The 16,153-nt window shown below is 42.0% G+C and overlaps 1 protein-coding gene across 1 annotated transcript in view; it reads right to left on the bottom strand.

Moving 5' to 3' along the window:
- Positions 1-16,153, bottom strand: part of OXSR1 (oxidative stress responsive kinase 1) — a 94,401-nt gene that overhangs the window by 23,031 nt on the left and 55,217 nt on the right. Inside the window, exons 5-6 of the mRNA XM_075492313.1 lie at positions 12,750-12,805; positions 3,012-3,121 (exon numbers count right to left, since the gene is read on the bottom strand). Of these exons, the coding sequence (XP_075348428.1) occupies positions 3,012-3,121; positions 12,750-12,805 (166 nt within the window). The remainder of the gene's footprint in view (positions 1-3,011; positions 3,122-12,749; positions 12,806-16,153) is intronic.

Below are 16,153 nucleotides of genomic sequence, written 5' to 3'. Positions count from 1 at the left end.
CTTGATCCTGAAACTTCAGGACACACCACCTCGGTAAAAAGCCCCTCATTCCTGTCTGCAGACTAATATTTCCCTCCACTAATTAATAGTAGCTTCTGCACTTGACATTAAACACAGACTTGTTCAGGAAAATTTATAGCATTTACTTCCCCTCATGCACAGGAAAAAATATTTCATATGCCAAAGCAGTTACTTCCTCATTATCATTAGGTAATATTTTGGCACTTGCTCTCTCCGCTGCAGGGGAGAGACATTATGTACTAACTTCAAGAGCAGCTACAAAAATCAGAGCATTTTGGCTGCTTAGAATGGTTTGTGTTTCTTCTCACTAGACTATGGAAAATGAATATTGAAGCAAAGCTAATAGGGATATTGTGTTCAGCTAACGTAACAAGCTTGAGAAAGACACTCATTGTGATGAAGCCAAAAATGTTCCCCAAACTACTTTTAAGATGATCTTGAATTTTGGCAAACAAACAAAAAAACCCTCTTGCACTATTTTTCATATAATACCATAGTTGAACTGAAATTTATTATAGCAACAGGAGTTTATGCCTTGTACTAATTTCATCAACTCTGTAGGCATCATTTTCATGAGCCTTAAAGGTTTGAAAGGCTTCCTGAAGTGCCGCAGTTTATGGACACCATGATTATGAATAGATTTCAAGTCATTTAACTAAACAAGCACAGATACCTAGTATAATTTAAAAGAACACAGTGCAGGAAGAAATATGCTGTAAGGGTTTGGTTCCCCCACCACCACCACTATTTTTAGGTTTTGAGAATAACTTTGGGACATTTTTTAGCTTTATCTTTCAGTTAGTCTTGCAGCACATCTAAACACTGTACAACTCCCCATTCCCCTCTGAGATTTTAACTCTTTAGTGTTTTGGGTTTTTTAATTACATCATATAATCCTGCTTGCAAATGAAAGCTACAAAGTTCAAAACTGCCTAGAGCAGTGCATCTTGACATCTGTCCAATACATATTAGCCACCACTCCGCAGTTAGTTTACATCAACATTTATTTTTCTCATGGACTTTTTTTGCCGTAAGTCTGTCAAGTGACCATACATTAAAAGACAATGCCAGGCTATCATGTATTAACATGCTAAAGGAACTTAATGAGGCTGAAGTAAACCAGATGGAATTGGGTCGATAATTTCTACATATCAAAGGCTAACCTACAGCAACCCCTTCGTCCTTTTTCCCGGGTTGGATATAGTGGCTCAGAGTGACACCTGCTGGAAGACAGCAAGATGATATAAATGGACACTGAAGGATTTCACATCAGCATCCAAAATACCTCCTTATTGTCTAATATTTGCAACAAGTTAGATGTGCACAGCCTTCATGGGAGTACTGGACTCCCTAGAAAATCTGCCTCCTTTGGGAAACACATCTGTTGCATTAAGAACCCCCCCCTTTGTCACTAAAACCTTCATTTCCCCTTTTTAGCACCCTCCTTAAGATCTTTTTTTTCCCTGTTGTCCTGTGGATTGCAGCCACCCTAACCGCAATGAGCCTGGAGCAGCACCGTTAGGTCCTGGCCAGCCTGCTATGCCCTGTGCACCAGGACAGGACACAAAGTACAGAAAAGCAAGGGACAACTCTGATCTGGTTTTGGAAACACTGAATACTCTATTTTTATTTATTTTTAAATCAACATGACAAAAAAATCCAGAAATATGTGACACTGAAGCAGTTCAGAAGCAGGTTTGCAAAGACGGCTCCTGACTTGGGGAGCGTGTCTTGTACTCTACGGTGTTAGACTTGTACTCTGAGGAGGTTGCAGAAGTGTAACACACCAGCCCCTCGATGCCACCACGGGGAGCCACTGAAAAGGCCAAACATTGAAAAACCCTTTCATCAATAGTATATTTAAGCTACTCCAAAATTCTCTCAATTCCTCAAGTTTTAGATACAGGAAAGCATGCATTAAAGTTCTAACACTGTTTTAGCTGCATTTTATTTTAGAGATATATATATCTGGGGGGGTCTTATTCAAGTTCCTCCTAAACTTCAAAATATTTTATTGTGAACAGCAAGGAAAAAAGTAACCAGATGGGTTAGCGTTAATAAAACAATGTTTTCCCAAAATATTTTTGTTTCAAAGATTTTTTTGGAAGGAAAAAAGGAAAAACAGAAAAATATTTCTAGTCACTTGTATTTCTGCTTGGTGCACCTATCTGTTTTTAAGGGGATGAGGGACAATTTTCAGAATGCTTATGGCACTGAACATCAATGCAAGAGACAGCTACTGCAAATGCCCTGTCAGGACTGTGGCATAATTTTCTTTGTGGATCTTGCTCAGAAACAGGCAACGATATTTTACATTGAACAAAGTTTTCAGGTGGCCTTCATCAGTAGTGACACAGGCAAAGCTTCTATAGTTTAGTCTAGAAGTAGTGGAGGACAAAAAGTGACCTATCTCCACCCAATGGGAAGAAGTATGGCATCTTTTAGCTAGCCAAAAGAGCAGAGGACGAAGGTGGAGAGGCAAGCATTCCTCAGTAATTACAGTCTGGACACTCACAAGCCAAGAGAAACTAAGCAGCTGAATAAAGTCAACTACATGTTATTTTACTGCAATGACTCCACTCTCTAACACATTGCAATTAGCTACCCCAAATTCTTGCATTTGCAAATGCAGAAGAGCACTTTACCAAGCTGTATATGTGCACATTTACCACGTGTGAAACTATATTCTCCCTCACATTTGGGGAAGAGGGATGGGCAGGTTAATCTTCTTTATGCAACAGCTGAGCTGTCTCATCCTTACCTTAGGTAGGAGCCTGAAGAGAAGCAACAGGGCAAAAACCCACTGAACAGTTAATACCCCCCAGTACAAGCCTGGCTACAATAGGCAAATCAAAGACAATCCTGTGGTTTTAACAAAGCCTTACAGGATGCCAAATTATCACATTAGTTTGAAGTAAATAAGGCCATTGCTGACAACAGGGAATTCCAGGTGCAGATCAGCTAAGAGAATACTAGGAAAAACAATTCACCTGTTCCATAACTTCTGGTGCCATCCAGCAAGGTGTGCCCACAAAAGTTTTCCTGACTTTATTTCTGGTAATGTCACCACCAGTGGCCAGAAACGCGCTAACGCCAAAGTCTAAAAAGAAAACAAAAGCAGATTTTATTAAGAACACATCCTGAGCAAACTGAAGGGTTGTCCCCCCCGTCTCCTCATATTCCCAGCCATCTATTAAGTACAGTTACGCATGAGGAGTTTCCTAATGAACAAAGAATGACCAACAGTTAGCTAAGAGTGCTGGTACATGAACGGCCTGTAGTGCACCATTCAATTACCAGGGACAGCAGAGCTTTCAGCGCTGGCTGGCAGAGAGGAAAATTCCACTTTCCATTACAGCCCACTGGTCACATTACAGCACACCCGCGCTCCCCCAGCAGACCTGCTACTGTACAAACCTGCCTCTGACAGCCAGTGCTTCATTTACATTTGTATACATACATAACAAGTAATAACTGAACTGCCATTAGCATCCTGTTAATATTTGCAGCAATAAAGTCGGGTACACAAAAAGTTACTAGACTTTATAACATTTCACTGTCCTAACTGCATCCTGCAGACTGGAGTTATCAGCCCCTTATTCTGGATGGTTTATTACCAGAATATGCTTTGCTTGGTAATCTTCCATCGCCGAGATGCTCAGTGCTTTAACAGGAACTTGGACCGGTTCCCGATGATACAGCAGCGTTACTGAATCGAGCAGCATGTGCCACTAACTAGCCCAGCCATCCCAGAGGAAGCCTTGCAGACAGGTATTTGCGCTCTGCACAGCGTTACCCCCACTCAAAGCATTTTTTGCAAGCTGAAGGATGCTCAAGGATACCCCATGCACTCACTGGTAATTTTATTACTTAAAGTAAATCATTCTTTTACATGAAAACTATGCTTTCAAAGGTAACACAGATGTTTTATGCAATTAAGAATGACATGGAAAACAGGATCTGTGAACAGCAGCAGGAATAGCAATGAGATACGGTATGTTTGTTCAGAGACGAGCATTACAAAAGATTTGGCAACCAAGCCAAGTCATTCAAGAGAGGACGGTAGACATTCCTCAGAGAAAAAAGACCAAATAAAATAAATCAGGTGACAGGGAAGCTATAAACACAAAACTGTAGAAGAATTTCTTCCCAATTTGCTCTGAACTACACTGCTTATGTATTGCAGAATTACAGACCTGCAATGGGTCATTCTCCGTAACTCCATTTTACCTACTGCTCCCCCTTTTTTTAAACACAGTACAAGCAATCAAAATCTTGAATGCCATTTTTGAAACTGATGACGGGCTTTGAGAATAAGTCTCTAAAATTCAAGGGCTATTTCACATAAAAACACCACATTATTGACCACAACTCGGTTGAAAACTCTTGAAACTCAGCTGCCTGACACAGTTAACTGTAAATGTAGAGGATTTTTACCCAGAGGAGCCACAAAGTTACTCCATGGCTTAAGGATGTTATCCTGAGGAATCCACTGCAACAAAAGATCCCTCTGTACAATTTGCAAGCAATGGCATCCACATGAAGATGGTCCCAAGCTTCCTCTGCGTCATGCCAGCAGTGCAATGACCCTTCTCACCAGTCTTTCAATATTTGAGAAACACCACTGAAATTATCACTCAGAAGAACAACGTGCTGAAGGCTTCCAGCTCACTTAGGTTAGAGGCTTCCAAGGACAGGAACTTAGTGCTCACTAAAATACTAGACATGGATAACCAAAAGTTGACATTAAAGAAAGTTGCATAGAAATCACAGGGCTAAAACAAGCACCAGAAAATGCCTGTCATTAGGCTTCAGCTTCTTCCAGATGCACTATCCTATTCTTTTCCCTGTTACCGGAGACATCTTGACTTCCTGCTAACCTTGAAGTTTTAGCATGTCTAGGTGGATCACTATCCCCGTCAGCACTGCAATCTGTTTTTTCTGGAAACCCACTTTTTGTAACAGTGATTTTGCTTTGAGATCTCCCATGTGTATCCACCATCCCTGCTTTTCTCAGAAAACTGAATGAGCTTCCTAAAAAGTTCAGAGTAAAATTACTTGCACTTTACCCCTCATTACGGGAAGTCTCGCAAGATCTATTGTTCTAAACACAAGAACAATTAGAAGTTCTTTTAAATAAAATAATACCAATAGAAACTTGTCCAAGTGCCATCAGCATATGATTGTGATGTGCTGTATTTGAACTTGTGTATTTATTACCTCAAGTTTCCATGCAGTCATTTTGAGGGTAAAGGAAATGCCATTCAAAGCAAAATCATTCCAGCAGTAAAAACACAAGTCCTTTACACAGAGCACACAGCATTCACCACATTTCACATCAAACGTGGGTTTAATAAATTCCAGTGGGAAATTGTGCCCCTACGTCTGCCATCTGAGGTCAGCAGAAAGCTTAAACGGAATTAAGTTGTATTCTGTTACATGGTTGATTTATTCAATGTTTTCCCAATCAATTTCCCCTCATTTCCAGTGGGCTAAAACAGGCACAACCAACCTGTGCTACTCTGCTGTAAGGAATTACTTTGAAACAGTCTTCTCAAATGCCATCTTACTAACTTTATCCTAGTCCCAGCTATTAAGATAAGAATGTGCCTGCTCTCAAGAAATATCTGTAAAGCAATAAAATAAAATCCTAACCACAAGTTAGGGTTCAATTCTTATTTCTGAGCGGTTGGTACGATCTGCATCTCATTCTCTCTGCCACTGTTAACTACCCTCAGAAAGGCTAAAACAGAACAAGGTTATTGCAAATAAACTTAACTCTAGAAAATGGGGAAGTCATGAAATTCAAGAGGTACGATAGCTCAGAAGTGTTTACGTTTGTACTCTTCTTTGGCAGCTTGTACTTTATATTGGCTCACTACGGTGATAACTGGAAAGGACTGCATCACCAGAAACAGGGAGGAATTGGAAATGTTGGGCCTGGCTTGCAATACCAGTAACCACCACTGCTGGGAATCCAACGACTGTCAAATATCCTAAAGGAGCCTAGAAATTATAGACTTCCAGCAGCCTGCTAGCAAATAATAGTCTCCAGGACATCTGGATGCAAGTGGTAAGATCTTTTTTTTTATCATTCTTCTGAAGCAACGTAGAAAAGATTCATCTGCTGGACCTGTTTCAATGATACAAACCAAAGACTTTTTTAAAAAAAAAAAAAGAATCTCTCTCTCCAGACTCTCATATCACAGAAAAACCAATCCAGAATGGAAGTGACAATTCTGCCGATGCAGGCTCTGCAGAAAATATGGCCAATTTTATCTTTTTCAGTAGAAACATCATGTGCTGCAAACCACATACCCTACAAAACACTCTACAGTGGCAACGCACTTGCGGGCTAGTGTTTGAGAAAGCGTGGTATTAGGCAACAATTCCTGCTATTAAGGTATCCCAAGTTGTCAAACTTGAAAACTATTCTGGCCACTGAGGAAATGTAAGAGCTGAAAGGAAAATCTCCTCTTACTATTCTGCACTACAGAAAAAAAAAAAAAAAGACCCAGTCTAAACAACTTGCCAACGCAAGAATGCTGTGGCAGGACCACATCACAACGGGCATCATTGCTGCTGTGTACGTCAGGAAGACAGATTTCTACAGTATCATAAGTTAGATGTTTGTTCCCAATCCAGCAGTCAGCCATTAAAAATCATCTCTCCTTGGCCATCTCATATTGTAGCATTACCTTAGACCTAAAAAGCCCAAGTATCTGCTCCTGTTGGTAGCTACCACAAGGGAAAGACTGTGTACTAATCAGGAGCCAGGACCAAAACCTACTGACATCAGAAAGGCTCCTACAGAGTTTGGTGGGTTTGGATCAGACCCTAAAACAGCAGTTCCTGACTTGAGTGGGGGCAAAACAACAGAATAAACCAATCTTGACTTCAAACCACTCGGAGCTGTTTTAAACTTGGGTAGCCGAGGTATTATCCCTCCTTAAGCAAAAATAAAAGTATTTCAGAAGACAGCACTATGCTGGTTTTTTTTTCACTGGTCACCTTCCTTCTTGTTCAGTTGTTCACCATCAAAAAATATCTGCAGTTGTACTTAGCATTTTTCTGCAAACCTTACAGCTTTTAGAGCACTGAAGATGAATAAAGCCTGGCAAGAAAAGGAGGAAGGCAGTGGTAAATAGCAGTTTTGTGCTGAGAACGCAGAGGGTTGGTAAGACACCAGAGAGACAAAAGATCAGTGAAGAACAAGAATCAAAACCTTCTTTCCTTTAAAGACTATATGGTTATACAGTGGTATTGGATCCATAAATACACACTTGTTCTCCCAAATTCTCATTTGGAAAGGTAGATCTCTACAATCACATATATTTCTAACCAATTCACATACAGAACAGCAGCTTTATTTTTATATGCATCACAAGTTTAGCCTTTTTGCAATAACGTCAAGGCACATAAAAGATGTATGAAATCCCTTTGCCGAGTAAACATAAAGATCACATTTGAAACCGAGCCCCAACAGCATGTTAATAAAGATAAGTTAATACTGCACAAAGTAACTTAAGGATAACGAAGCCCAGGCTGGGAGAAGCCACCGCCCTTGGAGAAGTTCACAAGCTGTTTCAACAACCAAATAGTGCAACATCTCTTCAGGAAACGCAGCTATTACAATTGAGACAAAGAATAAGTTACTTCACATCATGCTGCTGCAGGAAAGGCACCACAACTCTCCACTAATCACAGAGAAAAATGGTTTTGCCCTTTTTCAAGGGGGAGAAGAGGCTCAGAGGTGTCCGTTGATGCAGCACCGGCTGCTCGAGTCAGCCGTGCAATCAGCACTCCTCTCCCCGAGTTAGATTTGCACCTTGCCCCTCGTTAAAGCAATTTAATCTCCCAAAGTTAGAGTTTCCTGGGGGAATGATGCTGCCTGCATCATAGCTCGATGTTTATGCAGAGCGCTATTTTAGTACAATGAATTAAGAGCAGTCAGGAACACAGCGAACTGGTGACAAGCTGGCATGGATTTGTGGAAAGTTACACAAATTCAGTTACACAAGTTTTGCCTGGCCTTAACTATCCCCATTTTATAAATAGATAAAGCGAGAGGGGTTAGGCAATTTGCCCAGTATCAATTAGCAAGTCCTGAACGACTTCATGAAATCTCAATCTACTTCAGCCACTTGGCAACACAGCCTGCCCGGGACACGGCAGGCACACTGAGCACCTCTTGGAGTATGCGTTAATAATAATCCCAACTGGTTTTAAAACCTCAAGATAGCGTGTTATTGTCACTAGAACAGAAAAATCCCACACGTGGAGGGACATGCGCCTTTCAGCCTTCAGCAGACCCACGCTTCTTCGCATTCAGTCACAGAGGGGTGGGTAACAGCATTATTTAACATCCCAGTGGATAAAACCAGGGGAAAAAAAATATTTAGTCTGCACCCAGTCTCAGTAGGATGCTAATACCATGCCATGGTTGGAGCATGGTTTGTACCGAGCAAGTCTCATGCACCCTGAGTTTCCCTCAACAGCCCCTCAACCTCTCCCATCCCCTCTCAGTCTATCAAGACTCTTGCTTCATTTCACAATAATTTATAGGGCCTGCACAGTTAAATAAACTGAAGAATATTAAGCCTTGCTTACTGAGAGAAGTCATCTCCCGGTTTATGCAGCAATATTGGTGCCAACACAGTTTATGTTGACAAAGAGTGTTTTTACCCGTGCAGCTTTTAGACTCCAGGGAGCCAGTAAACGCCAGGGCAAAGAGGTTTTATGCTCTGATTAAAAAAAAAAAAAAAATACAATAATTGCCATGGAGAGGCTGGAACACAAAAGAACGTGGCTATCTCAATTTACATTGCAACCACCGTCAGCACGGCCTAGAACAATGGTATCTCTCCAAAAGATAGATTAATTCAGTGTGCAGGAAAACACTTCAAACTGAGAAAGCGATACTCTTTGAATTGTAACAGGCTCCAAAAACTTGGTGCCAAGCCACAAGCCCAAGCCAGTGCCCTTGGGGGGGTGTGTGTGAATAAAAATGTTAAGATAGAAGCAAACAGCCTCAGTTTAGGTCTCACTGGTCAGCTGGACCTGTTCAAAGCAATCTTATGCCTTGGTTCAGTGGATGCACACTTTGAAAGCAAAAGGAGCTACATAGTTAAAACCAGACAGAGCCATGAGTAAAAATACCAAGTCCCAGGACCTGGGGAGGAGTTTGAAGCTAGGCGTTTGTGCAGGTCATTAGAGGAATTTTTAGAATTCCTACTTCCAGCAAATGCTCCTGAGCTCACAGATTTCTCCTCCGTCGTTTTACCTGCTCCTGCCTCAGGCTCCCAGTGCTTTCACAGTGGCTTTGATGTCCGTACACAGCCACCGATACGGAGTTACAAACAGAAAAACCTCGGATGCACCTTCATCAAGTTGCTTTTTCTGTTCAGCCTTAGAATTGCACAGCCCAAATTAACAAAAGAGGCTTTAGTTTTCACTGGTTAGAACTGTATAATTCTGCAGCAAAATTCCTGCCATGAATTCTATACAGTAAAAGTTTCCCAAGTAATGAAATTCACAGCCATGTTGTAGAGGTATAGCCCAGCAGTGGGGTTCCCTCCACGACAGGGTCGAGCATTTTTTTCTAAACCTTGAAAGCAGCTTTGGTTTTTTTCCTCAAAGGACTTTCAGTTTGAGATTTACATTCCTTACATTTACATTTAAGATTTAAATTTCTTCTGAGAAAAGAAACATGTATTGTGTCAAGCAGTAGGAAACACACAGGAACACGAAGTTGCAAAGGCCAAACATTGAATAAGACCTTGTTAACAACTGTTCACAGGCAATTTTGATAGAGGGATGGCAAAAGGGAAACGAGTCATTATAAAAGAATTGGTGTCTTTCTTTCCTGCTACTTTATTTGCATTTTTGATGTACACCAAACCAGCTCCTTCAATGGAGGTGCCCCATTCACTCTAACCTTCAGGCTTCACTCCACAGCCGATTGATTTTTTTTTTTTTCCCCTTGTGGTATAACTTTCCAGTGAAACTTAAACACGTTTGTTTCATGGGAACACAGTGATGTAATCCAGCTGATAACTGAAGCACTCAACGATCAACAGAATTATTCTTAATATGCATTAATATTATTGTCAAAGGCAAGTGCTTTGATCTTGCAGAAATAAAACTCACTTTATTGGAACTGGTTTGCTTCCAGCATTTTTTCCACCTCAAAAAATTCACGAGAAATTTTGCTATTTCATCCTGGATCAGGAGGAAATGAAGCTTAAGTGTCAGAAATTCCCACAGAAACAAAATCTCATGTTATGACCAGGTCAGGCTCTTCTCTAGTATTCAGTCATTCATTTATTTTTGTTTCTTTCAAGTCATCAGCTGCCTTCGCAGAAATGAAAGTGCTTCCTGCCACTGTGGTGAACTTGCTGACCTTGGTTGAGTTTAGTCGCTCTGCTGACTCTCATGAAAGGTTACAGCGTTAGTCCTTTTGCATGTTCAAAGAAAGAATTTGTAAAGACGAAGCTTTGCACACCTCGCAATGCTGCTTTTGCAGGATATGCAGAGAGATGGATTTTATCGTTTAAATGTTGCACATATAAACCACTAGCAGACAGTTCAGTCCAGGAGAGCATGTACAAATCACAGACAAAATAAATCCTCTGAAATTTGTACGGTAAGACCGGTCAACCTTAAAACTACTTAGCAACTAAAAATTATTCAGCAGAAAAAAATAATACATGAACAGGTACCTATTACCAATGAGCCTTAATAAAAAGAAAAGCCAAGCCCTGTCACCCTTTGTGGAAGAGCAACACAAGCAGCTTTCTAGCTTTCTGCTAGGCTGGCAGTAACACTTGGAATAACAGTGCATTGCTCTAACGCAACAGCTATTTGTGGCCTCTCCCAGAACATAATCTAAAGCTCTGTAAAATTACAAATCCAAAATGTTACATCTTGGCCCCATTACGGAAAAAACTGTAGGATGTCACTGTATAAAGTTTGCTCCTTTGAGCATTTTAGAAGCCACTCCCTACCTTCCACCAGCTGCCACGCGGGATGAATTATTTACACCTCATTAGAAATATAACAGCAGGCATTAAGAGCACTGGGAGACTTAAAAGGGAAACAAAGCAACTTCAGGTTTTAAACAGAAATCCTGTCTTTTAGGTGTTATGTCCTGTAAAAGGGCTTATTGCCTTCTGCAGAGAGAAAAGAGCTACCTATAAACACCTGTGCATTACAATGCATTCTGCCTCTTGGTGGAAAATCTACATCTTTCATTCCAAGATGCAAATCCAGGCATAGATATACCAAAGGAGTCCATACCTCTCAGCGCTACACAATGCAACATGAACTTCTGCCTGACACAACAGTCATTGCTACACAGCTGCGAAGCCCTGTCCCTTAACCCCCAGCACACTGGCTTGACCCACTGCTGTGCTTCCACCAGCAAGACAAGGCACTAAAAAAGAGACCTTATCACAAACTGATATGGCTCTTTCCAATTAAATATGGGACTGAAAGAGTTAAACAAGTACAAGGATGTTTGCTAAGATGGCAGGACCAGATGCGAGCTCTGCCCTCCAACTAGAGGTGGCACAAGGACTGGAAAGGCACCACAAGATTCATGGGAAGAGCACAGTCCTGAGGGAAAGGACACTCGGAGAGGAATCGTATTCAGGATCAGAAAACAGCACACTGGGAAGAAGAGGAAAAACAAGTCTCACAGGTTCTAAATGTAGTCTCCAAAAACCTTGTCTTACTTAATAGTCTACAGTAATAATAATAATAATGATAATAATTCTTGAGTTCTGGAAAGAAGAGTGAAGTCTGTAGGAACACGTATGAAATAAAAGAACAGAAGAGTAGTATTGGGGCCCCCCCAAAAAAACCAACAAACAAACAACCCCCCCCCCCCAAAAAAAAAAACCCACACCAAACCACACAACACCCTTTTCCACAGACATATGATCCATCCACACCAAGACTGTTTCCAACATAGCTGTGTTGATGCAGCTTGTGACAGCAGTGACTACAACAGAGATCTCCTCCAGGCACATCTGTATTTAGCTAAAGCAACTGTCTTAACACTCTTCCCTACCCTGTCCCTCAGCTTGCACGACTGCTTCCAAGACTTTCAGTTCACCCCAGTGTGGGCTGGGTTAGGGCAGCGAGTGAAACATGCATTCTGCCACCCGATTTGACTGAAGTGGACTAGGGAGCATCCACATGAGCAGTTTGACCGGCAGATCTTTGGTTAAGGCAAAGTTGCAAGTGACTTTTACCATCAGACATACCGGTTTCCTTCTCATGAATCTATCCATTGTTCGCCACAGTCCTTTTGAAAGCCACCTTACATATCGATGATATATCAGTGAGGTCTGTGCAGTCCACCTCCAAGTCTATGAACTCGCCGTTTTAAAAATCTGCTGAGCTTATGCCAAGAATTTTATCTAATCTGTTGATTCTGAGGACTTAACAGTCAAAGGATTTATTCATGGTGATTGTCATTATTCCAAAGAATGGTATTTTAAGATAACAAGATGTCATAAACTCTGGGTTGGGTTTTTTTGTTTCATTTTGTGGTTTGTTTATTGTTGGGTTTTTTGGTGTTGGTGGTTTTGTTTTGTTTGTTTTAAGAACTGTGGGCCTTCTTGAAGCTAACATTTTAATGTAGGTTTCTTCTTGATCATTAAACCATCTCTTTGGATACACAGTTACACCTAAACTTTATTCAAAGCTACCAGGAAAGTTACCTGCAATTTGCACTGAGCCATCTTCTCCAAGAAGAATATTTCCTGCTTTCACATCCCTGCAGAAAGATAAAGCAACAATAAGTGGAAGTCATTAAATCTTTCCTTCAACCAACAAAAATATATTAAAAGGTTATTATTTCTTATATTTTGTTTCTTGCATTAGCACCTCCTGCTTCCAATCATGCAGAAACAGTAGGGACTTAACACCAACTGTAACTTCAGTAGACAGACACTAAGTGGCATTTGTATGATTTACAGCTAGTAGCATTTTAAGTACTAATGCACGGGAAAAAAAAAATTGAAAAACTTATCAGAAGGTACCCTCAAAAATACAAGGAAAGTGGTTTGTCCCAGTTTCTTAGGTTAGCTAAAAACGTGAAAATAGAACCTAGCACTGGTCTGATACTCAGGTACCCTTTTGCAGGGGAGACCAAGAGATGAGAAGGAACGGCCTCAAGTTGTGCCAGGGGAGGTTTAGATTGGATATTAGGAAAAATTTCTTCAGCAAAAGGGTTCTCAAGCATTGGAACAGGCTGCCCAGGGAAGTGGTTGAGTCACCATCCCTGGAAGTATTTAAAAGACGTTTGGATGAGGTGCTTAGGGACACGGTGTAGTGGTGGGCTTGGCAGTGTTAGGTTTACGGTTGGACTCAATCTTAAAGGTCTTTTCCAACCTATACGATTCTGTGAGTTGATCTAGTCTCACTACCACTGAATGCCTCCTATTCTTCCCCAGCCCCAAGTCGCTCTGCTCTCCAGCCCTGGAGGAGTTCACATGCTTCCACAGGAAGTCAGTTTAGCCCCATACACTGGTGAAAATCTAGACAGAAGAAAAACGTTGTTTGCTCATGGCTTAATGAGCTGAACCACATTACCAAGAGTCAGGTGAGCAGAGCTGGTACAACAGAGACGGTGAGAATGGGAAAGCGGGGCCACTCAACTGTCCTGTGAAGTCTCAACTTTAGTGAAAAAGTCTCCCTGATTTTTTTTTCGACCAAAGCCAGTGAACACCCAAGAACATCCAGCATGAGCTATGAAAGTTTTTGTACTATCCCCTTTCTACCCCAAAAAAGCTCTGGTTTGTTAGGTTAACAGCAGCACTTCTCCATCCTCGAGAGGAACGATACTTTCACTCCAAACATGCTTAGAAGTTTTACAGCTTATTTTCACAGACTGCTCCCCACACAAAGCCAAGAGAAGCACCTTTATAGTTGACACCCATATTCATCAGCATGGCTGCTAAGCTTGCACTGGCTAGGAAACCATGCAAACCCAGAGCACGTGCAGGTGCTGCCTCAAGAAAGGCTGCAAGCAAAGCAACTGCCTGGGGAATGGATGCCAGTGAATAGACAATTCACACCACACCTCACCTTAATGGCAACCACCTGCATGGAAGAAAAAAGGAAAAAAACCCCACACAACCAAAAAAACACAGGCAGATTCTCCCTCCACTGCCTTCCGCAAATATTCCAAGTCCTTTCACACACAAAAAAGTCAAAAGCTATTTTTTTCTCTCCTCCCTCGTGCATCATGAGAACAGAACTGGCGTGATGGCCTGGCCAAAGAGCTCCGGTCGGGCCCTGGAAATCTCCTCCTTCCTGGCTTTGCTCTTATGAAGAAGAGCCTGGGCCACTGCCAGTTCCAGGCCAGGATAATTTTAAACACATCCTCTCCAGCATTAGCATTTGTTAGCTTCTTCCCAATACCCAGTCTAGGACATTGGCATGGCAAGGCTTTCTCCCAGCATACAGCAGAACAAAAGGGAACAGAGACTGTCCGTAAGACAGTCCCACTAAAGATTACTTTAACAGCAAGCCGCAGCTGACAGCAGCCTTTAGCCTTCAAACAAGTATTTCAAGTCCCGCCAAACGTACACCTCTTGCTAGCAGCGACCATCTTGGAACCTAATCACTGTTTGAAGCACAAGCGTAAGAGCAGGTACAGGAAAATACTCATTTGCTTTAACGATCAAGAACACTTGGACAGATCTATATGGAAACACTGAAGTTGTATGGTGAGATGGCCTTGAGAAGCTGACTTAATAGCAGAATGGGATTCAAACCAGTAAGAAGCTGTGACAGTGATGCTGGAATAAGTAGACAAACGTAAAACAATCGCTGCCAGTCAGCTCCAGTCCCGCTCATTTTACATTGGCCAAATATATGAACATGCATTTAGAGGTGAGTCAGCTTTCCCTCCAAGGAGCATTATTCTGTTTTCTTTCTGCAATTAACAGCTGAAGCCATTGCAGACAAGAAGCATCAGCACTGCAGTGGATGGAGACTCTTAAGCAGACAGAGGGACCTGAAGGGATTAAATACAAAATTAAGCATGTAGCTACACTCCCCCCACCCCTTAGCATCCATTGGCCAAATCCGATACGATCGGAGTTGTAGAGTTAATCACCATGAGAGATACAAACCTAACCCCTGCACTCCCACAAAGCGTTCATGGTCCGTAACAGTGAGGGAATGGAAAAGGTCCCTGCCAATATTTAGGTAGAAGATGCCTTTGGGGTCCAACCCCATGAGCATGTGGAGCCATGAGGGCACAGCACCCACATCTGCTGCTTCCTAGGTAAGGAGCTGGCTCACATGGCACAAAATGTGCTTGGCACAGGCGCAGCCATCTCCAGGAATGCCCCTCGCACCAGCACTAATTCAGAGGGAACAGAGGGTGTTCAGGAAGCTCTCCAATAGTACTGGAAATGTTTACCCAGACAGTCGGTTCTCCTGCGGCAGCCAGGACGCATGAGGCTCTTTCAAAGCTGCCTGCCAGTTCCAGGTTATGGGCAAAGGAATAGCATGCGCCGAGGTTGCCTGTTGAAGTTATTGTTCCTCTTACTGACGATGGACGCAAGTAACAGTAATTTCCTCTTCCATCTGTACTCCGAGGCACCCCAGGATGCTGGAGCGTTTCCCCAGTAAGCTGGGCCGTGCGGTATTGTACAGCCTTTCCAAACCTTCCCTGCCGGCACAACGGCGTGTGCAGCTCACCGAGCCCCCGAAGCAGACCACACTCAGCAATGAGGGAAGTGCCAGGGAAGTTTTCAAGCAGAACTAAAGATGAAGTCTCAACCACTGTGCACTTCAGAGTCCAAAAAAACTCAGGCAGGTTTCAGTGATGTAGCAACAGCAGCCAGAAAGCAGCACACATTCAATACCACCATACCATCCTACCATAACAGAGCAAGCTGGACAGGCTTGGAGTGCAAAAAGCAGTGAAAGAAGCACTCAGATTGAATCCCATAGGAAAAAAGAGCCAAAGGACTCCAGTCCCTTAACCCCCTCCAATGCAGAGACTTGTTTTCTTTTTAACTTCAGCTTGGATTAATTAAAATTTACATATTTTCTCGTTGGAAACAAAAGTCAGTAAATATGGTGTTTCAAGCTGGTTCAAGAAATT

The sequence above is a fragment of the Mycteria americana genome, chromosome 2, assembly GCF_035582795.1.
Source record: "Mycteria americana isolate JAX WOST 10 ecotype Jacksonville Zoo and Gardens chromosome 2, USCA_MyAme_1.0, whole genome shotgun sequence".
Lineage (NCBI taxonomy): Eukaryota > Metazoa > Chordata > Aves > Ciconiiformes > Ciconiidae > Mycteria > Mycteria americana.
This window is presented reverse-complemented; position numbering and strand designations above follow the sequence as displayed.